This window comes from Callithrix jacchus, chromosome 5 (assembly GCF_049354715.1).
Source record: "Callithrix jacchus isolate 240 chromosome 5, calJac240_pri, whole genome shotgun sequence".
NCBI lineage: Eukaryota > Metazoa > Chordata > Mammalia > Primates > Cebidae > Callithrix > Callithrix jacchus.
In genome coordinates, this window is record NC_133506.1 from 154811392 (window position 1) to 154834163 (window position 22772).

Below are 22772 nucleotides of genomic sequence, written 5' to 3' on the forward strand. Positions count from 1 at the left end.
CACTGCAGCCTCTGCCTCCTGGGTTCAGGCAATTCTCCTGCCTCAGCCTCCTGAGTAGCTGGGATTACAGGCACGCGCCACCATACCCAGCTAATTTTTGTATTTTTGGTAGAGACGGGGTTTCACCATGGTGACCAGGATGGTCTCGATCTCTTGACCTCGTGATCCACCAGCCTCGGCCTCCCAAAGTGCTGGGATTACAGGCTTGAGCCACCATAATAGCCATTCTCTTAATTTCACCTGATCATGTTTTTTCAGTTCCAGTTTATGAGGGGGACCACAGCTGTGCTCCCCTAAACTTTCCACATTCACACTGTGCCTCAATATCATATATGAAGTATTTAAGTCACTCTACCAAAAAATAAACAGACATACTCACCCTAAGATCCAGCAATTCTTCAATAAAGTGAAACAACATAAGAAAAAAAATTCATGAGAAAATTTGTGGAAAAATGTATGCTTGACATCTGGCTCTGTACTTTTTCATCCTAGCTTCAGAGCACTTCATCCACTTGCAGATTCTCTGCATTCATTCTTGATATAAGTTTAACATAAATTTTGTGTACTCAAAATTTCTAGCTATATATTCGTTATAATAGAATACCATCACATAAGCCGCAAGTGTACAGGTCAGTAGGGTGACTTCCTCCATAATCACTTTCAGGGCCTCTGACTGACAAGGCTCTGCTTCCAGGGTTGCAGTATTCTCTACATCAGCAGAAGACAGATGAGACACACATGCGGGAAGATTCAGTGGGCCAAGACTTGAAGAGACTTTGCTCACATTCTGTAGATTAGAACTAAGGCCCATGGCCATAGCTCCTTGGAAGGGAGGCTGAAAAATGTGGTGTAGTACAGGAAGAGGAGAATCAATTACAATAACCAGCCAATAGTCTCTATCACAATCTTATAAACAGTAATTCTAGTAACTGTTTAAAACAATTATTGAGTGAATTCACTTGAAATGCATTGTTATCAGAGTTAAAGATATGGTTCAATAAATAAAAGTTACTTTTCTTCTTCAATAGATGCCTTATAAGAACAGAAACTATTTCATAAGCATTTTGTGTATACAAATTTTTATTTCTATTTTTCTTTGCTAGGACGGACATATAATGATCTGAACCAATATCCAGTGTTTCCATGGGTGTTAACCAACTATGAATCAGAAGAGTTGGACCTGACTCTTCCAGGAAACTTCAGGGATCTATCAAAGGTAACTTTTAAATATATAGAAGTCAGTTTTCTTCATAAGGCTACAGTCTAATACAATTTCTGTCAGAGTATATATATATCCAGTTAATGTTTGTAAGAGAGTGAAACTGGTTATCTTGCCTTACATAGTCAGTTTCTAAACCTTAGCAATTCTCAGCACAAGAATTAAGTTATAAGAAGATAAATTCGTACTGGCATAGGCAAAATGAAATGGGTATTTGAGAAACAGCAGACGTAGGGAGAGGTTTCTCAGATATCCTAGGCTTTGAAGTCAAGGTTAAAAACCTAAAATTAGTATAAAATATGATAGCAAATCATTTCTGTGATATATTCCTTAGATGATAAAGGTTGTTATATTGACCATAAAATATACACATTGTAGGGAAATATAATACTGAAAAGAAAGTCAGTTAAATTTACCAAGTGTCTACCCATATATGAGAGAAAGGATATGGCCCAAAAGATGGCAAGAAATTGGTACATCACGGTAATAAGAAATAAACGGTAAAATTTGTATTAGTTCACTTCATTTGTCCAGAAGAAACTACAGTGTCATACTAAATTGTTTGAAATTCAGGGATGAACTAGGAGCCCAAAGAGCTGCTCTGTAGTCTAAGCTTACGCCAGAGGCCTGCCTTAAAGTTTATGTATATTAACATAGTAAAGCCTCAGCCCATTCACTCTGAATGCATCTCTCCTTTCTATCAGACTTGATTGTCTGATTTAGCAATCCATAGAAAGTTGAAAAGTATTTGTATATAGGTTTGGTTTTTGCGGGGCAGGTTTAAGGGGCTAAAGGACAACAGCAGCATAAGCCCTGTGAATTAGGGAAGCACCATTACAGTCCATTTAAAATTAATCCCAGAGATGGTTTTAGCTCAGCATACCTTCTCATGCCCCTTTCCTGGCCTTTGAAAGCTAGACCTACCCAAGCTGAAGTTCTGTATTGCACTAGCTACTAGCTGTGTGACCTAAAGCTAGTTTCTCTTGGCCCGTTTGTAATATGAGAATAATAATAGTTTCCCATGTCATATACTTATACAGATCTAATGACATGTACATTTGGAAAACATAGTAGTGCTTGACACAGAGAAGCACTTCCTATTAGCTAGTATTGTTACACATGGAATATTTCTTGGCCTCTTTTGAAGACTGTTTACTAATTTTTCCATGTTCTTATGTGTCATCCAGTCTCTAGTTTTCTTATCAAATTTTAGTTGGTAGCTCATTGCTAATTTTAGCCATGGTATTATAGGTGTTAAAGGGACATAAAAGATCAGTTAGCCCAACATCTTACTGAGAGTCACACAACTGGTAGAAATAAATTGCTAGCAAATGAATTCCAATATGCTTGCAAATACAGTAATTTTTTCCAATGTGAGTCAGTCAAACAAAAATTTTTAACTATTTACCATATTCAGGTAACTAAATTATTCAAGATCAGGTAGATAGAAGCATCATAATTCATGCAGCCTGCCTTTCAGGAGCAAATCTAGTTATAGATTATCTAAATAATAATATTGGTCTCCCAAAAAATTAAAAATAAAGTATGATATTTTAGAGAGATCCATATAAGAGACAATACATGCAGGTTGAGTATCCCTTATCTGAAATGCTTGGGACATTTTTGGATTTTGGATTTTGGATTTTTCTGGATTTTGAAATATTAATTATATACATTATATACTTACCAGTTGAACATCCCTAATCTGAAAATCCAAAATCCAAAATGCTCCAGTGAGTGTTTTCTTTAAACATCACATCAGTGCTCAAAAACTTGGATTTGGGGCATTTCAGATTTCAGAAATTTGGATTAGGGATGCTCAACCCATAGTGTTTAAGAACAGGACTCTTGTGCAGCTAGACTGCCTACGTTCAAATCCTAATTCTGCCATTTACCAGCTGTGGAGCCTTAGACAAGAGTATTAGTTTATCTTTGTCTTAATTTCCTCACCTATGTGATGAGACATCAATAATAGGGTTGTTGTGTGGAGTGGTCGATGTCGTGTGGAGTGATTCTAAGTATAAAGAACTTAGAATAGTGCCAGGCACATCAGTATTAGCTAATGCTAGGTATACAACAGTAGAGTGGTGAGTCATTGATACAGGCATATGCTTTGAATTGTATTTCAAGTAATGATGATAAATATATGCTACTACATCCATATTGGATGAGAATGTTTGAATGGCATGCATGACTTGCCAATGTTGAAGTGTAATTTCGGGGTGTAAAACAAAACCAAACTAACTTATTAATGTGAGGATGAAAACTTTTAAACTAGTTCTTTGACAAAATCTTACCTGCATGTACTTTTATTCAGCATTAATTGAATCACCGTTACATTAGACATTATAATATATATATATAATAGAAACTCAGAGTATAGATTCTCAGGTAGCATATTAAAACCTCATACAATGACAAACATTGTGGCTATTGTATTGTTTTTAAAACAAGGAAGGAAGTTCTTTTTCTTTGAAATCAACTGGGATATTGTGTTTAAAGGAAACTTATAGACCAAAGCTCCTTTTTTTCTCTTATTTATTCATTCTTTCAGTTGTTCGTTCAATGGATATTTATCAGGCATGTGCTACATATGTCAAGCACTCTACCAGCAAAAGAATATACAGGAGTGAATAAAGCAGACATACTCACAGCCATTACTTGGAGGGAGTTCAGCCCAGAGCAAAAATGAAAACTCAGTTAGTTAACAGCAATATGAGAGGCCAGTACTTACAAGATAGGTATAGTGGGGACTGTACCTCACTGGGGAGTATAGGCTCACTACACTGAGACATTTGGACTCAAATGTTCTTGAAACGCTAGCCCAGCCAAAGAAAGTGTGGCATTCATTATGATTAGTATGGATTATAGAAGGCATCTGGTAAAATATTCGCTGGTAATCATAGATTTTTTTCATTTATCCATGTATTGAAAAATGAGATAAATTAAATGAGGAAGTCACTGTTTCTACAGAACTGAAGATATAACATTTCAAGGTTTTTTGTCTGTCTGTTTGTTTGTTTGTTTGTTTGTTTGTTTTGAGACAGAGTCTTGCTCTGTTGCTTGGGCTGGAGTGCAGTGGTGCAATCTCAGCTCACTGCAACCTCCACCTCCCAGGTCCAAGCGATTCTCCTCTGTCAGCCTCCCAAGTAGCTGGGATTACAAGCTCCTGCCACCACGCCCAGCTAATTTTTTTGTATTTTTAGTAGAGACAAACTTTCACTATGTTGGCCAGGCCGATCTTGAACTCCTGATCTCATGATCCACCTGCTTCGGCCTCCCAAAGTGCTGGGATTAGAGACAGGAGCCACAGTGTCCAGCCTATTTCAGGGTTTTTAAGCTGATCTCTATAATGTGTATTTCCTTTGGCAGGGCCTTTCGTTTTGTGCCTCACATGTGCTCTTCTAATTTTATATAGTGTTAAATAAATAATACAGGTAAACAGATGGAGGCTAAATAAATTGGGCAATGTCACTATAAACTGTAGTTTTACAAGCATGTAAGTCTTCATGCTGTGAACAGTTGAATCCATGAGCTCTTAAAAGATAGATGGCTTTTCTTCCAATTTTACTATATTCCATGCTTTAGCAATTTGTTCTTTCTATTCTGTCACCCTGGCATGATAGGAAAATGTTAGCAAATTAAAGCCTCTTGATATGTTAATAAATTACTCATGCATTGTTTCCATGCTTCATTGAATTCCTTAATAGGCACTTCTTACAAATGGGCTAGAAACCTGAGACTATCCTGTATAAAATCCATTAATAAGCAAGATTTTAATGTATGAAATATATCTTATTATATGCCTAATGAGAAAATGACATTTGAAGTATAATAATATAATTGGAAGGAAAAACTTCTATAGTACAATATTATCACAATGAAGAGATGTCCACTAAAAAACACATGAAATTCTTTTAGTTATAAACAATACTGCGAATGAAAATTTTAATAGAGAGTTTCTTACTCTTCAGAAGCTCCAGGAATAATTGAAGTACTTGAATGATATAACCAAAAACATTCTAAAAGATCTCTAACAATAAAAGTGGTTGTTTCCAAACAAACACTGGGAGTTCTGATCCAAGTAATAATTCTTGGCAGTGAATAATTCTAGAATTTGTTTCAATACACATGTGGTACCCCAAATAATTTTTATATTCTTTGGTATATAACAGAATTAAGAAACTATGAAATGTACAATGCCGAAAAATATAAATATTTATTTTCTTTCTTTATACCACTACATTACACAGGCTTCATGAAATTCTATGTTGTATCAGTTAGGAAACTGTTGAATGAAAGTTTCAGGAAACCCAGCTGAAATTGGCTTGAACAATAATAGGGGTTCGGAAAAAAATCAAGAGGTTGTAACTGGAACTTGAAAAGAATGTAGGCCTTGCTCAGATGTTTCTCTGTCACATATCATGCAAATTTAAGATGTTTTCTAAAATCTCTGAACTTTTTTTTCTCATCTTTAAAGTGAACACAAGAATACTTACATAATAGGGCTGTTGAAAGAGTTTAACACAGTAAAGTAGCTAAGGCACCTAGTATAAGGCCTGACACACAAGTAGCATTCAGTGAGTGGCAGCGACAAAGCAAATTTCCATAATGGTCTGTTGAGAGTTCACTATCTTTGGTATGATTGACAGAAACCTAGTGAAAGATTATTTGATTCCTCTGATTTATTTTTTATTCTAATAAAATTTAAAAGTTATGCCATTTAATAAAATATTGTTAATGCAATAAAGAATTCTGTTTTATCATCTGTTTAAATTATAAAATTACCCACACTGTAACATCAAACACTGAGGTTAAATTAAATGATTATTAGAATTTTAGATGCATACTTATTTAGACTAAGATATTTTATATTTATAATATTCTTATTCGTTCTTTGGCCCACTTAATTGAACAGTTGAAGAGCACAGGAGCAATAAAAAAGTTATTTATCAGAAGGAGTGTTTAGACCTCTCATTTGATTAGACATCACAGGTTCAAGTTTTATTTATTATGTGTACAGGTTAGAGGCTGTGTTTATTGTTTGACATGAGGGACAGCAGTTGAAACAATCTGTCTTTGACTTATCTTTTCAACACCAACCAACAGTAGGTATAGCGATTTCCTCCCCACCCCATTTACAGAGATATTCCTTATGGAGATGTGGCCTTATGGTGAAATCTGTCTTACAACATGATATGATAGTGCTTCAGTTATTTACATATACTCATATGAACTTGACTCTTAAATAATAGTGGTTACATGACTTTGATGTGAAGCACAGTCTCTGCTCATTGAAGTGTAAATAGAATTTTCCTATTTCCCAGTCATGCCCTCTGATAAGTGAAATAGTTTCATCACAAAACCAAGTCCTACTAATATTGACATGAACATAAGACATCACATCACACACCCATTCATCGAGTGGAAAAAATATATTTTGTTAACACAGGAGTTGTTTGACTGACAGATGATGATAAGCATAACCATTTTCCCAAATTATTATGCCACTTAATAAAAGGAAGTGATAATGCCTTGGGGCTTTGAAATGTGATAATGCAAATGGATGCACTGAAGTGTGAATACTATTCAACCATCCACCCTTGATACGATACTGCCAAATGTCTACATACCACATAGAAAAGAGTTTGTGTTGGAAAGGTGGGGAGTGCACGACTCAGCAATCTAGCGCAAGTTGCTTGTTGTTGTTGTTTTTGAGACGGAGTCTCCCTCTGTTGCCCAGGCCATAGTGCAGTGGCACGATCTTGGCTTACTGCAGCCTCCACTAAAGCAAGTTTCTACGGTTATTTTATCTTTCTTTTTCACCATAAGTTAACAACATCTAAAATGAAATTAATTCCATTTACTTGATCATAGTCTACCTAATGCTTAATTTTAAACAACAAAACATGAAGTATGGGCAAAACTACTAGGTATGTTAGTGGTTAGGATGATATAAAACTAAAAGATAAAAGTGTGAATGTGTGAATTTCATTACATACCATCTGCCAAATAACCCTGCTGCCAAATTGGAAACGTTTGTTTCAATGTATGCCTTAACATATAACCTAGAGTATGTTGACAATTGTTTTCCTTAGACTTGCTTCTATGGCAGTGCTAAGGGGGAACTCTTACTTTAAGGACAAGGTATTGATTGGCAGTGTTTAGATAGTGTTTGAAACTCTGGGATATTTGTTTATTTAAATTAATATTTTATTCATTCATGCATTCTTTCATTACACAAGCATTTATTGCCAACCTCCTCTGTGCCAGACACTGGAGATACAAAGGCAATCAGACTCGGTCCATACCTTTTAAAAGTTAAGGTCATTTTTTTGTTTACCCAGAGACATATTAAGCTATTTTCCTTCTAAGTGAAAGAAAGGAAGAACCAAGAAAAGTGCAGCTAAAAAGGTAGACTTCACAGACACTGGTAACCAGAAATAGTGAAGAACTTTTGTGTTTGTTTGTTAGCATCTCCACTGTTGCTTGTTGGAGACATAATAGGGTGACAGGGAGCTTTATGGATTTATACAGAACTTCCAAATCAGTCCCGGGCTCTGTTTACTTACACTGTCTCCTTATCCTCTTTTCTTGTGCCTTTCCGCTTTGCCAGCTGAATCGCCCTTTCAGAAAAAGAGGGGGGGAAAAATCCTATAGAGCCTGTTCCCCTTTGAAAATTTTAGGTTGTTAAAGAAGCAACTGTGAACAGCAGGAACGCTCTCTAGTGCTCTTAGAAGAATCCTACCTATGGAAAGGAAAAGGGAGCCCACTTTATGCACTTTCATTTCACCGGCCACGCGTCACCTCTGTATCTAAACCACAGCATTATCATTCAAAACTAGACCAAACTCAGTCTCCTTTAACCGTTCTTTCCCACTGAAACAGGATATTAAGCAATTAGAAGTAATCTTGAAACTAATTTGTAGCCCCATCATTATCCTTCTACTAATACCTTCTAATACCTGGAAAACTAGAACTGACACATGAAGATTTCAGATGCTCCACTGTTTGTAGGTGAGAGTGTTTACTTTTCACTAACATATATGAAACTAATTTTCTTAGGAATTATCCTGGGACAGTGATAACAATTATAGCCAATATTTTGCATGTGTTTATTATATGCCAGGCATTGTCCTAAGCATCTTACATAGATTTTCTTGTGTTATCCTCACAATGCTATGATGAATTGCACTGGTTATATAGATTGCATTTTCTTCCATTTGTTACCTATTATTTCTCCAAAATACATAGGTAGGATATTCTTTTAAAAAAAAAAAAAAAGCTAGTGATTAATTTATCTTCTAGATGCCTTCCACCTTTTCTAAATGCCCTGGCAGTTTTTATATGCTACCAAAATAATAATAAAGAAAGAAAGAAAGAAAAACTCTCCCTATTACCCAACAAGAATGTAATGTTTTAAAATATCCTGCACAATGGACAGTCATGTCAGATATGAGCAGAAGAGTCAAAAGCAGTCAGTGAGTCATTCCACACCTCCAAAGCTTTTGGTCCTATGTGGGACTAACATTCCTATGAAAGTGCTTAAAGCTGGGTGTGGTGTCTCATGTCTGTAATCCCAACACTTTGGGAGGCCAAGTCAGGAGGATTGCTCAAGGCCAGGAGTTTGGGACCAATCTGAGATCAACATAGTCAAACCCTGTCTCTACAGAAAATTAAATTTAAAAAAATAATGCCAATAATTTTTTTTTTTTGAGACAGAGTTTTGCTCTGGTCACCCAGGCTAAAGTGCAATGGTGCAATCTCAGCTCACTGCATCCTTCACCTCCCAGATTCAAACTATTCTCCTGTCTCAGCCTCCCCAGTAGCTATGATTTTCTTTCATTTGTTACCTATTATTTGGTAACTGTGCCACCACACCCAGCTGATTTTTGTGTTTTTTGTAGAGATGGGGTTTCACCATGTGGGCCAGGCTGCTCTCGAACTCCTGACCTCAAGTGATTCACCCACCTCAGCCTCCCAAACTGCAGGGATTACTGGTGTGAGCCACCATGCCCAGCCAAGTGCTAATAGATTTTGCTAATCAAAATGCAACTTTAGATCAAAGATGATCTTTCTTCATCATATACTCAGTTCCACCCTATGAAAAAGTATAAAAAGAAATAGATTCAATTAATAGAAAAATGTCATCTTAACACCTCTCTTTATTAATGTTTCTTGACTTCAGGTTCTATCCCTTAATAATATATTTGAAAATTGTGTAGTGATTTGCTGAAGTTTATCTGATGACTAAAGGCCACATTAAGCCAATTAACAGTATGAAAATGCAAAGGGAATGTTTAGTCCACGCTTAAGGAACACGGTTTTAACATATTTTAGAGAAAAAAAATTTTAACTCATTTAAAGCATTCTTACTTAGAACAACCCAAAACACAGAAAGACTTGGATTGATTGGAAAGGTTTTGCTTGTTTTTGTACTCAAAATAGAGTACAATGGATTTTAACTTTACTATGAAAATTTTTAAACAAAGAAAAAGTACCAATAACAATAACCATTAACCAATAGCTACATGTTATAATTATGGACAGTTTAGCTTTTATTGGTTTACTGAAGTATTTTTAAACAAATTAAATATATCATACTTTACCCCTAAATATTTCAGTATGAAAAATAGTATTTTCCCATATAATCATATCACCATGATTACATCCAACAGAACTTCTCACAGTTCCCTAATATTATCTAATACTGTGCCTATAATCAGGCTTTTCTAATTATCTCCCATGTATCTTAAAAATTGTTTTACTTAAGCCAGGATTCAGTCAACAACCACATGGTACATCTGATTCTTCTGTCTTAACTGTCTAAAGGTTAGAAAAGCTCCCAGCCACCCTACTACCCTCCCTTTTTTCATGATATTAACTCATTTAAGAGAACATGCCTGTTATCTTATAGAACATAGTAACAGCCAATATTTTGCATGTGTTTATTATATGCCAGGCATTGGCGTATGATAAACAGCTTCTGGATTTATCTTTTTGTTCCTCGTGTTGTCATTTAACTCCTTGTAACTATCAAGGTTTCGATGTATGCTGATTCAAGTATCAGTGAAGATTGATAATAAAAGGTTTTGGGATTTTTTTTTTTCTGAGACATTGTCTCGCTCTGTCACCCAGGCTGGAGTGCAGTGGTACAATCTTGGCTCAGAATCATCTCTACCTCCCGAATTCAGGCATTTCTCCTGCCTCAGCCTCCCACGTGGCTAGGATTATAAGTGCCCACCTCCATACCTGGCTAATTTTTGTATTTTTAGTAGAGATGGTGTTTCATCATGTTAGCCAGGCTGCTCTCTAACTTCTGACCTCAAAGGGGTCTGCCCGCCTTGGCCTCCCAAAGTGCTGGGATTACAGGTGTGAACTACTGCCCCGGCTCATAATAGAAATTTATATTTGGAAACATTTGGTCAATAACACTTACTAGCCAAGATATAAAGTTAATATAGTTAATTTAAATTTATCAGAGTTAAAATGTTCCCATGTAAAAAATATTTCTTGGTCACATAATTGCAAAGCCATCTAAAATTCTCTCTGTGAGATAAACCAAATTCATGATTAAACAGTAAAAAAGGAGTATAAAGGGAAGACTGAAGTCTCCTCATTCTCACTGCCCAGAAACAACTCTCGATAGACGTCATGTATATTCTTCAAAAAATAAATTACACGAAGTAGAATTATTTGACCAAAACTACATGAATTTTTAAAAAAATACTACCAATTTTCCCCACAAGAAATTTATACCGATTTATTTGCCAACAGCATTATGAGATACCATGTTTTCCTATACCCTGGCCAATACTGTGTATTATGAAACTTAACAGTTTTTGACAATCTAGTCAATAAAAATAGTTTTTGTTTGACATTTTAACAATTGTGAATATACTTACGGCTTTTGATTACATGTAATAGAAAGTCAACTTACACTGGCTTTAATTTAAAATATGCATTTTATTAGTCCATATAACTGAGAAATCCAGGGATGGGTCAGTTCAGGAAAACAGGATCCAAGTGCTCACCGGAGTTACCAGGATTCAGACCTCTGTTACTTTTCTACATTGGCTTCATTCTCAAGCAGGCTTCCCTGTTACGGTAGTGATGCCTTTGCAACCCCACTAGTAAAAGAGAGCTTTTTACCAGACACTTGCAGCAAAGTTTCTTCTGATCAGGTTGAATCATGTGCCCATTTCTGCAGCAGTCATAGTACTATGAATAAAATATTATGACTGACAGGTCTAGATCCCATGCCTGCCCAGGGAGTCAGGTAAGGAGGTCAGCTCACCTGCACCAGGTAAACCAAGAGTAGGGAAGGAATGGTTCACAGAGGAAGAAGGCATAATGAATGCTAACAGAAAAAAGCATAGATATCCATTACATTGTAGGAACTGGTACTATTTTTTCTTATATCTGTAGAAAATTGGTATTCATTATTCTGTGAATTGTCTATTCATCATATCATTTCCTCATTTAATTAGATTGTTCATTAGCTTCTCATTGATTTGTAAGAGGACATTTTTAAGGAAACTAGCTCTTTATCTTATATGCTATGAATATTTTTCACTTTGTTATGTCTTGATTTTTGCATAAAATTTATTTCTAAAATTTCCACATAGAAATTTTATATAATATTATATAATTGGGTTAATCAGTCTTCATTCATTTAGCGTTTATTGCTCACTTTAAAAGGTTCAGGTACTGAATAAAAAGATGAATAAAAGACAGTTTCCTCAAAGGCCTACTACTGGGTTAAAAAGGTTACAAAGTTGCCTATTACAAGATGGTGTTATGTAAGGCTTTACAGATGCAATTTGAAAAACTTCCAGAGAATGAGTGAAGTTCCTTAGTCAGATAAAAAGGGAGGCCAGGAATTTACTTGAGCACAGAAGTGTCTGTAGATACGATTTCTATGTTGTCATAACAATTTTCAGAATGATGACAGATAGTTCATGACCAAAAAAAAAAAAAAAGGTAAAAACTCTCAAAGCTCTTCTAAGGATTTTCAAGCCCTTGATTACAAAAGATAACAAGATAACTTAGGTGTGTTAGAAGTTTGGATGTCTTAAAAATATTGAGATCACTAAAAACTACTGTTAGAAGCCAGACAAATCTGTCAAATGTACCCAGCTTCTAGCTGCATGTATCTAGCAGAGAGCTGTGGCTGGTTCTGTGGGACATCTGGCCACTGACCAGCAACGTGATCTTCATTTGACTTTTCTTCAGCGCCCTCATCTGTAAGAGATTGGTCAAGTAGACCTCAATGTATCCTTCCATTTCTTCGGATCTATAATGAATGAGGAATAAATAGGCAGTTATGAAAGAAAAAAGTCACGTGAAAGGCCAGGTGTACTGGCTTATACCTGTAATGCCACCACTTTGGTAGGCCAAGGCAGAAGGATCACTTGAGGACAGGAGTTCAAGACCAGTCTGGGTAGCATAGTGAGAGTTCATCTCTATTAAAAAATAAAGTCACATTAAGATCATAATTTCTTATTTAGAAATGAAAAAGCAGTGCAGTAGTGTGAAATGTGGAGACCCAGGTATCTGTTTCCTTGTTATGAGATTAGGTTCATAATGAATGCCTTGCTGACCTCAGAGACTTATGAAAATCAGTCTAGAAAATGGATGTGATGACAATATGTTATACAAATAATAGTATCATTAGTTATAATATCAGTAGTGAACTCTTGAACATACTGTGTGTGCAAGTTTGAGGATGCCTTATCCATAATGCTTGGGACCAGAAGTGTTTCAGACTTCAGATTATTTCAGATTTTGGAATATTTGCATATACACAGTGAGATAGCTTGGGAACAGACCGAAGTCTAAACAAAAAATTATTTCATTTTTACATACACTATATTCCATATAGCCTACAGGTCACCTTATACAGGTTTTTTTTTTAACAATTTTATGCATGAAACAAGCTTGTGTTACGTACGTATGTGTGGAATTTTTCACTTATAGAGTCATGTTGGCATGCCAAAAGTTGTGGAATTTGGAGGATTTTGATGTCAAATTTTTTAAAGACGCTCAACCTATATAATAGAATCCTAGTACCATGAACCTTCTTATCATTTTCAGCTTTTTATCATGTATTAGAATTAAGTGTTATTGACACTGCTTTAACTAGGCCTCTGATTGCTCCTTGACAGTTATCTTTTCTTGAAAATTATAATCTACTTTGATGACATTGACCATTCATCAACTTAATCCACATCTATTTATCTTTATTTATTGAAATTAATCTAGCTCTGTGCTCAGACTTTTATGATCTCTAAAAGCTCTTCTGATGTCTCATATAATACCATTTATCCAGTTTGTTTTATTTATATAATTTTTGTCAGTCATTTTGGCTTATTAAATTTATATATTGTATACCTGTTCTAAGAAAAGGACTTGACACAATGTGTAAGGTTTGAAAAGATGAAAATATTGATAGATCAACGCTAAGAGGACAGAAAGGGGAAACAGGAAGATGAAACTAAAGGAAAAGTTAGCACCGAGAAATACACACAGATACACACCAGAATTTTTCAAAGCACAAACTAAGGTATTGCATCTAAACAGTTGTTCTAAAAATAAAAGAGGGATGTGATTCTTGTTAAAAATAAAAAGTAAATAAAGAGAAACACTGGAGTAAGCACATTGAAACAATTTTATTTACAGTAGTATTTCTCAGAGCCTTAGGATGAGGTAAATCCCCACAAACATCTGGTAGGATTTTTGTTTCATGTAATAAAGTCACAAAGGTTTTTGTTTTTTGTTTTTTTAGGAAAACTAACCTTGGTGTAGCACTGAAGTTTGAGACAGATTTCTGTGTTTGGTGGTCAAAACAGGGAAATTGAGTGATAATAGTAGAGAAAATTCTCAACATTATTTCTTCAATAACTACAGTAGTGTTTCATGTGGACATCCTAATGCTATACATGTAATTTCCTGCGAGTTTTATAAGGAATGCAAATTTTTATACATTAGTCTCTCCTTTGATTCTTTCATGTTGGAAATAGTGCTTTTTTGCAAGTTACATAGGCCTTTTAGCAGTTTTTAAAACTGAATTATAATAAAGCTTTATAGGAATAGAAATTTTATTTTTCATTTTTGCACTATCTTTTTGTACCATTTTTTCCTATTTGTTACAGTGTTCACCTGTAACATAAAAAATAAAAAAGACAAAACAGCAATAAATCTAAAAGCAGGCTTTAAACTTTCAGTTAAACCTTTGTATATATGGTAACACCTAAAAAGCACAGAAGTCGCTGTTTCCAAAAGCCCACTGTTTGACAGAAGAGGAAACTATTTATTGATATACTATGATGAAAATTGAAAAATATTGCAAAGTAAATTTATAAATTTATTAAATATAGCCTTACCTTTTGACCAGAATTCTTACCATATTCATATGCCAAAATCAAATGATATTGACATTCCAGTATTTGCTAAAATTTTTAAAGGACAGCAAACTTACAACCTTGTCAGTATGTAGGTAAGTAGGTAATTGATTGATAGTTGGATAAATATGATAACATAGGATATCTTTTAGGATCTCTTAAGAAAATATGTCATCTATGACAAAATTCTCACTTCCCTAAACAAACATTTTGAAGCTTTTTGCTTTCAAATGATTTTTTGCTATTTAACTATTAGAAGCAAAATGATAGAAAAATAGTAAGTACAAAGCAAATCACATACATTATGTTTCATAAACATCATATCTAACCTTATTAGATAAAAATTCAAAACTATAGATATATTTTAAGAAGTTACTAATGGAAGCATATACAGACTTTAATACTGTGCAGCTGTTCCCTACGAAGTATTATTCTGTAAAACACTCCAATACAATGACTTCGATGTAACTTCAGTAAAATCAAAAAACAAGTATTTACTTTTCCTTTTCCTGTAGTGTAAGACTGGAAAAGATTAGAGGATGAGCCATGCTCCTTTTTAAAGAATATTTTGTGAGATTTTACAGGACAAACAATATCAGATAGGGTCAGTCCTTAGGGATTGCACAGACATTTATGCAGGTGAAAGGTCTGTCAGCATATTCACGACAGAGCAAAGTATTGAACATTTTCAATGTTTTGAAAAATATACTTACTGAATTAGAAAAACATATCTGAACATCTAGTAAAGTATAAATATGTAGGTAATTTTAAATGAAAAACTCATCACTTCAGTTCCCTAACAGACCTTACATTCGTTTCACTTTATAACAACTACTCTTTTAACAAAAATGTAATTATGTACTTGTTTTAAATATTATTAAGATTTTATGCAATGTTCAACAAAATTACATTGCCTTTTTTTATATCTATCTAAAGAGATTTGAGAGATAATTAATGAAATTTAACACAATAAAGTTTAGACCTTAGAACATTTTTTTAAATCTAAATTTTTATACTGTCATACTTTGTTTTACAAAATTAAGACAAAAAAGTTTAGGAACTTTAAAATATTAACATTCATGTGCATGAAAAATACAGCTTTTAGATAAATTGTTGAGTCTTTGTTAAGTCATAAAATTAAAGTTAACAAAAAATGAACATAATTTACAAATAATTTAAATATTCAGGATAAGCACCATTGCAAATAAGAGTTTATTATGGAAATTCTAACAGACTTTTTACTGCTGACCTCCTTGTGTTATTCGAATTAGTCTCCCGAGGCCAGAAGAAAAAGCTCATAACAATTTATAAATGAATCTTTCTCTCTTGTGTGACATTATGTGCCCCATTGAAACACTAATTTTCTACTACTTCTCGTTGAAATTAAGCCTTCGAGAGATCTTCATAGTTAATTATATATATTAAATTTTGAAATAAAGTAGTTAGATATTGTACCTAGTACTCTTCTTTTGTTTTCTCCATACACTTACTTACTTTTATAGTATGCAACCTAAGTCAAAATAATGTGCTTATTTGATACCATAAGCGCGGACTCTGTATACCATTAATCCAAAATCAGACAAAAACTTAAGCTAAGGCAGTTTGCTATTTGAAATCATGAAGATGGTATGCTGAAAATTCCTAATGATTAGATGTGGTAAAATTTTGAGACTGTGATGCAATTAGCACATGCTTTATTGAAGAAATCCTTATACTCCTCTTTAGAGATTAGCATCATAATCAGTAAATAGGATGGTAGTACTGATAGGAGAGGTCTTAGTGGCCTCAGCAAAGTGCTTTCCAGGGAATCTGAATTTCCTGATCATTCCATCACCCTTAGGTGTATAGTTTAACAATAAAAAGGATAGTTGTTCCATCTGTATACGCACAGAATGAGACTAACATTCCGTCAAGGTTCCATATGGAGGGTTGTCTTTCACACTGTGGGTTACTGGCTGTTAAGACAAGGTTTTCACTAATACAGTTGTCAAATGGTCAATCCCTTCACCTTCTCCCCATTGAATTTTCTGTATTCCAAATACATTTATTATGTAGCTTATTAAGTAGAAGGATAATAACAAAACTGTTGGTGTGGCCTTAACAGTTTAAACGAGGTCACCTCTGATTATCTAGTTTACAAAGGCTGTTGGGAAAGTCTGGAAACTTTGTACTATGAATCATCCTCTTGGGCAGTTTTAACCAGTGCAACAATTTGTAATTAATGTCAACATCCAGTGTGGTTAAAAATGTAATACAAAGTAACATATTTATGCTGTGTGGCTAAATTGAATTAACAGTGAAATATTGAAAGTATGAAGATTTATTATCTCAGATGTCTAGTATGACTGTATTAAACAAATTATGTTTTTCTTTTAATAGCCAATTGGTGCTTTGAACCCAAAGAGAGCTGTGTTTTATGCAGAGCGCTATGAGACCTGGGAAGATGACCAGAGCCCACCCTACCATTATAATACCCATTATTCAACGGCAACGTCCACTTTATCCTGGCTTGTTCGAATTGTGAGTATCTTCATGGAGTTAGTTTGCCTTTAATACCTTAAAATTTTTAACATAAGTAAATTAAACAAAAATCAAATACACTTGTAATTTGTCCTAAACAAAGATTAGAGACCAATTAAGTAGAAATTAAAAATTCCAAACTAGCAAGAAATGAATTTTTTTAATGAGTTGTCTCATTTGCAAAGTTGGATTAGGAAGATACTTATCTAATGCTAGGTATTATGAGCTTAAACCAAACCAGTAAATTGAGTACACTTTTTTTTTTTTCAGTGACAGGGTTTCTCACTCTGCCACTGAGGCTAGAGTGCAGTAGCACTATCATAGTTCACTACAGCTTTGAACTCCTGGGCTCAAAGGATCCTCCCACCTCAGCCTCCTGAGTAACTAGGACCACAGGCATGCAACATCTTGCCCAGCTATGTTTCTATTATTATTATTATTATTATTATTATTATTTTGAAATGGAGTCTCACTCTGTCATCCAGGCTGGAGTGCAGTGGCACAATCTTGGCTCATTGCACCCTCCAGCTCCCGGGTTCAAGCAATTCTCCTGCCTCAGCCTCCCAAGTAGTTGGGATTACAGGTGCCTACCACCACACCTGGATAATTTTTGTATTTTTAGTAGAGATGGGGTTTCGTCATGTTGGTCAGGCTGCTCTCAAGAACTCCAGACCTCAGGTGATCCACCCACCTTAGCCTCCCAAAGTGCTGGGATTACAGGCGTGAGCCACCACATCCAGCCCGGCTATCATTTTTAAACATGGGATCTTACTTTGTTGCCCACGCTGGTCTGGAGCTTCTGGGCTCCAGTGATCCTGCCACCTCACCTCCCAAAGCACTGGGATTACAGGTGTGAGCCACCATGCCTAGCCCTGGAGTGCATCCTTAATACCCTGCCTCTGTTCTCACAAATGACGCACACTGGCACTGACTCTCCCCCAACCCTCTCATTCTTGCTTCTTGGGCAGCATATTTTAAAACCAGTTTCCAAATGTTTTGAAAACCTATTTCTGTTACTTTTCCCTTTCTCCTAAGACATAAATACATTCAAGTCTCACTGATCTAAAAAAAAAAAAAAAGCCTCCTGCCAGCCCCTGCCCACTCCACAGTTATTTCCTCTCTCTCTCCCCACCTGGTCCGATTCCTGAAAGCACAACCTCTGTTGGTTGTCCTGCAGCTCACTGTATGTGTTCCCTCTACTTTATCACCTCCCATTTGGTCTTTAGCCTGGTTGATTCCAATTCCACACCCATCACTTTACTGAATTGTTTTGGGGGAGGTCACATATTATGTAGATAGAGCTTCCCATTTCTTACCTGTGGTGTCTCTTGCATTTCACGCCGTTGCTCATCTTCTCTCCTTGAAATTTTCTTTTAAGGTTCGTCTTAGAATATCCTCTCCTGGTTTTCCTCCTGTCATCCTGACTGCTCTGGTCAGTCTTCTGCTCAGATTATTTTCCTTTATCTTCCTATTCCCCAGGAATTTTCTTTATAGTTCAGCTGGGCTGTGTCATCCGGTTATAAGCTAGTGATTTCCAGCTTCTGTCTTCTTCTTCTGTCTTCTTTGCAAACATTTCTCATGGGTTCCTGACCTGTATTTCCAAGTGCCCACTACATATTTCTACCTGAATGTCCCACATTCCCTTAAGCGGCATTTCAAAAAATTAACTCTCCTCATGTCCCTCATGAACCTGCTGTGGTTAAATGCCATGATTATTCACTCAGCTGCTCAATCTAGAAATAGGGAAGCTTTCCTAGATATTGTCTCCATTTTTCCAACCTCTTACATCTAACCAGACATCCACAGATTCTACCAACTAAGTATCTCTGCCTCCTTTTCTCTATTAACTCTGGCACTTTCCTTAATTTTGGTTCCCATTGTCTCTCACCTAGATTATTGCAAAGGCTCTTAACAAACCTCTTTCCTTTATTCTCGCCTTCTCATTCTGGTCCAGATAGGAGCACTGAAAGTGACTGAGGAGCACTTAGAACACTAAATTAAATATCTTAATCGTTTTTTCTCCCCTTACTAAGATACACCTCAGACCAGTCTATTGTACGAGGCTGATGTGCCCTAGAAACACATTGGTAAAGCAGAGTATATGAAACTGCATCTCCTGTCTTTGAAAATATTTTTTTCTGTAAACCTAAATGACAGCTCTAGTGTTTATAGGTCTTCCTTAAACATTCTCTCCATTATGGGCAAAAAACAAACATCCTACAGAAATTTAGTATGAGTATATTTTAAGTAACTTGTAAACCACTGATAGGTGACAAACTACAAGCAATTATTTTTGTTAAGAAAAATTTTGTCAGAATTATGATTGTTTAATTGAGCACACATTTTGTCTCTTTCATAATTTTATACTAGCATAAGATGTCAAGGAAGTCTGGACTAACTGGTTTTTTGAGAAAACAAACCCAAGTCTTATTTTTAAAAAATAAACTCTGTAATGATAAACTAACGGAAAAAACATAAAACTATTTTTAGACCAAAGTTATTGAATCAGTCTAATGTATCCAAGCATTCACCTTAATTATGTGAACTTGGATTCTTTTATTAAAATGTTCTAAGAAACTTCTAAGTTTTTTAAGAAATACTTTTTAAATCCAGAACTTTTAAAGTATAGAAGTTCTATTTTTAAAGTTTCTGTTAATTTTGAGAATATCAGATTTATATCAGTGCTTATTTATCGCTATAAAGCAGTCAGAACAGAGCATCTTTAGTTTCTTGGAGATAATAATTCCAGAGGTAGGAAAATACTTTACACTCACAAAAGGCAAATGCTTTTCAAATTCCATATACAGGGACACATGAAGAGCTTATAACTGCCATCCTGCATTTTCATCCATAGGTCAAAACTAAACAAAGACACAAAAATGTACCTGTCAAAATCTCAAAAGAGCTGGCTTTCTTTATAATGGACATAAAATATTCTCTTAATTGATTTGAACTCACAAATAGGCAAACAGACAAGAATACAAAAAAAAAAACCCCTAATTGATTAGATTATCTGATCACCAGATGATCAGACTGTAAAGCCAAACCCAAATTCTCAATCACTACTGCCAACAGTGGAAATTACTTTTTAGCTGTTCAGAAACCAGAAACAAACACAAAAGTCAACAGAAGGAGTAAATTTTAAAACTAGGAGAAAAAGGCACTAAAGTTCAAGTTCTATTTGCTGCCTAGGATCTTCCGTGGAAGCCAAGAAAAGGTGTACCTGGGCTTAAGTAGCCTAAGAGATATACTTCTTAAGCTACACAGTCAGTTTGAGTTCATCAGGTTAGTCTACATGGAACTCTCAAAGGGACCTCCAAAACTGTTAGCAAAGGAAACTTTTAGAAAACATTGAAACCAGAGATTTTCACCCTGAGAGGCCTTTTCATACTCCCTCAGTTCCCGTCAATGACAGTCATTGCCTTAATGAGCCGCCACCATGGAGGGGGCAAGACACCTCTTGTAGGTACTTTGGGGATGAGAAAAAAATGTCAGGAGTCCTTTCTGAGAAAATGTTATCAAATGGATTGTTGGGGAAATTAAATGAGAATATATAGGTGACAGTATTTTGAAATACATAAAGTGGAATTCACTGTTTTTTTACCTAATCAAGTTAGTCTGAAGCCAGATTTACAAGGCTTCTTCAAGTGTGACTCCACAAAAATGCTTGTTATCAACAGCCTGATTTAAGTTAACCTCATCTGTCCCTAATCAGCTAAACACTTTCTCAAATCATAACTCAGAATTTATCCTTGATTTATTATTCCAGCAAAATGGAATTCAAACTTGAATCTCCGCAAATGTATGCCAGAATATCCTACACGTATTTATCTTACGCATGCCCTTGCTATAGCAGTGCTGCACAACAGAAATGTAATGTAAACTACCATGTGACTTAAAGTTTCTAGTAGCCACATTTAAAGTAAAAAAGAAACAGGTGAAATTAATTTTAATAAATATATTTATTAATCTATATCCAAAATTTTATCATTTCAACATGTAACCAGTATAAATATGTAAAGTGAGGCATTTTACATTTTATATTTTTGGAGAGAGGGTACTGAGTCTTTGAAATTCAGAGTGTATTCTATATTTCCAGCACATCTCAATTTGAAATAGCAACATTTGAGGCGTTCAGTAGTGACATGTGGCTAGTGGGTACTGTTCTGGACAGATCACTAAGACTGCTTCCATGGGGACTCAGCCCAAATATGTCATATGGTTATAAATAAAAGTATCAGTCCAATGGTTCACTAAGTGTTTAACCTAATGGTCCGGGGAATTGTGCTTTCCTCACTCCCATTCCAAGGAGTTTATGAAATAGAAAATGCATTAAAATATTATCACTAAGAATTTGTTCACAAAAATAAAATACAGATTAAAATAAGTGTTAGGCCTTTTAGACCTAAAGTCATTAAAGTTGTTATTTTTTTCAGTGTACCTAGTATGACAACAATAATAATTACTTTAAAATAATAATTAACTACATACTTCATTACTTTAAATTAAAAATATTATTTTAAACAAACTAGCAGTGAAATCACTTGTCTACAATATGAGACTGAAAAGACTGTTTTCCTGATAGCTGCCATTGGGCGAATCATGAATCAACTTATAGCAGAGTTTGGAGTTTCTTCAGATATTGATATTCAAAGACACATTTTACTTGGAATGTTTTTACTTCACATCCTACCCTAGACATATAACATCTATACAGAAGTAATTAAATATTTTTTTCCTAATTTGCTGATCACTCAGTAACTTGTTCACCTTCCAAATTCAGTATATTCAGCCCTCTTGTTGAAAACTCATTTGTCAAACATTTCATCATAATTCCAAGGAAGTGATGTCTAGAATTTGAAACTTTCTGTGTAAATTATGGCTTATTTTGAAAGCTTAACCTAAAGCCTCTTTAAACCACATTGTATCCTTAAAAGTACATATGTATAGTAGAAGCATTTTTGCAGGTATTGTAACCAAAGCTGAAAGTTAGTGCTACTTAATAAAATATCGTTGTGTTTGCCTTGAATACTGATGCATTAAGGACAGTGCACATTTACTCAGAGGAAGATGAGGAATACTTAACCAAGAGCCTAGGGTGTTGTAGGTTCATAGGTTAATTAGTAGAAACCGTTGGAAGAGTCTAAAAGATACCTTTTGGTTCTTAGAAAAGAAATAGGAGAAAATAAACTTCTGGAATTAGACAAAGGCCAGTAGAAATAATGTTTCCTTCATTTGTTAAAATGTGACCTTGAATTTTCTCAGATGTAAAAGGAGAATAATTAGACCTACTCTGAAGGGCGAGAGAGGGGATTCAGTGAACTTAGGTAATACAGAGCCTGGCATAGAAAAGTGCTCAGTAGCTGTTATTTCCCTTCCCTTTGATTTTTATTGTGCTTCCTGTCACTTCAAATATACATCTTTTCTTTGCTATAGTTATGTCCCAGGCACTACCTATTTCCCATGAATGAGGTTTGTTTTGGCTTCTTATGGAATGAAGAGAAGGAAAAGAAGAAAAGAGCAGAACTACAGGAAACAAAGGACTTAAAAGATTATTATGAGATGACTAAGCAAAAATCATATAAAATAGAAGAATTAAGAAGTTGAGTAAAGAGAAGAGGTAGCAGGGA

General features: G+C 35.0%; 1 protein-coding gene across 17 annotated transcripts in view; it reads left to right on the forward strand.

Moving 5' to 3' along the window:
* The window catches only part of NBEA (neurobeachin), a 730940-nt gene that overhangs the window by 625824 nt on the left and 82344 nt on the right, over positions 1-22772 (forward strand). For all 17 annotated transcript variants that reach the window (XM_078375287.1, XM_078375291.1, XM_078375289.1 and 14 more), the window contains 2 exons: positions 1104-1216; positions 17002-17142. In XM_078375287.1, the coding sequence (XP_078231413.1) occupies positions 1104-1216; positions 17002-17142 (254 nt within the window). The remainder of the gene's footprint in view (positions 1-1103; positions 1217-17001; positions 17143-22772) is intronic.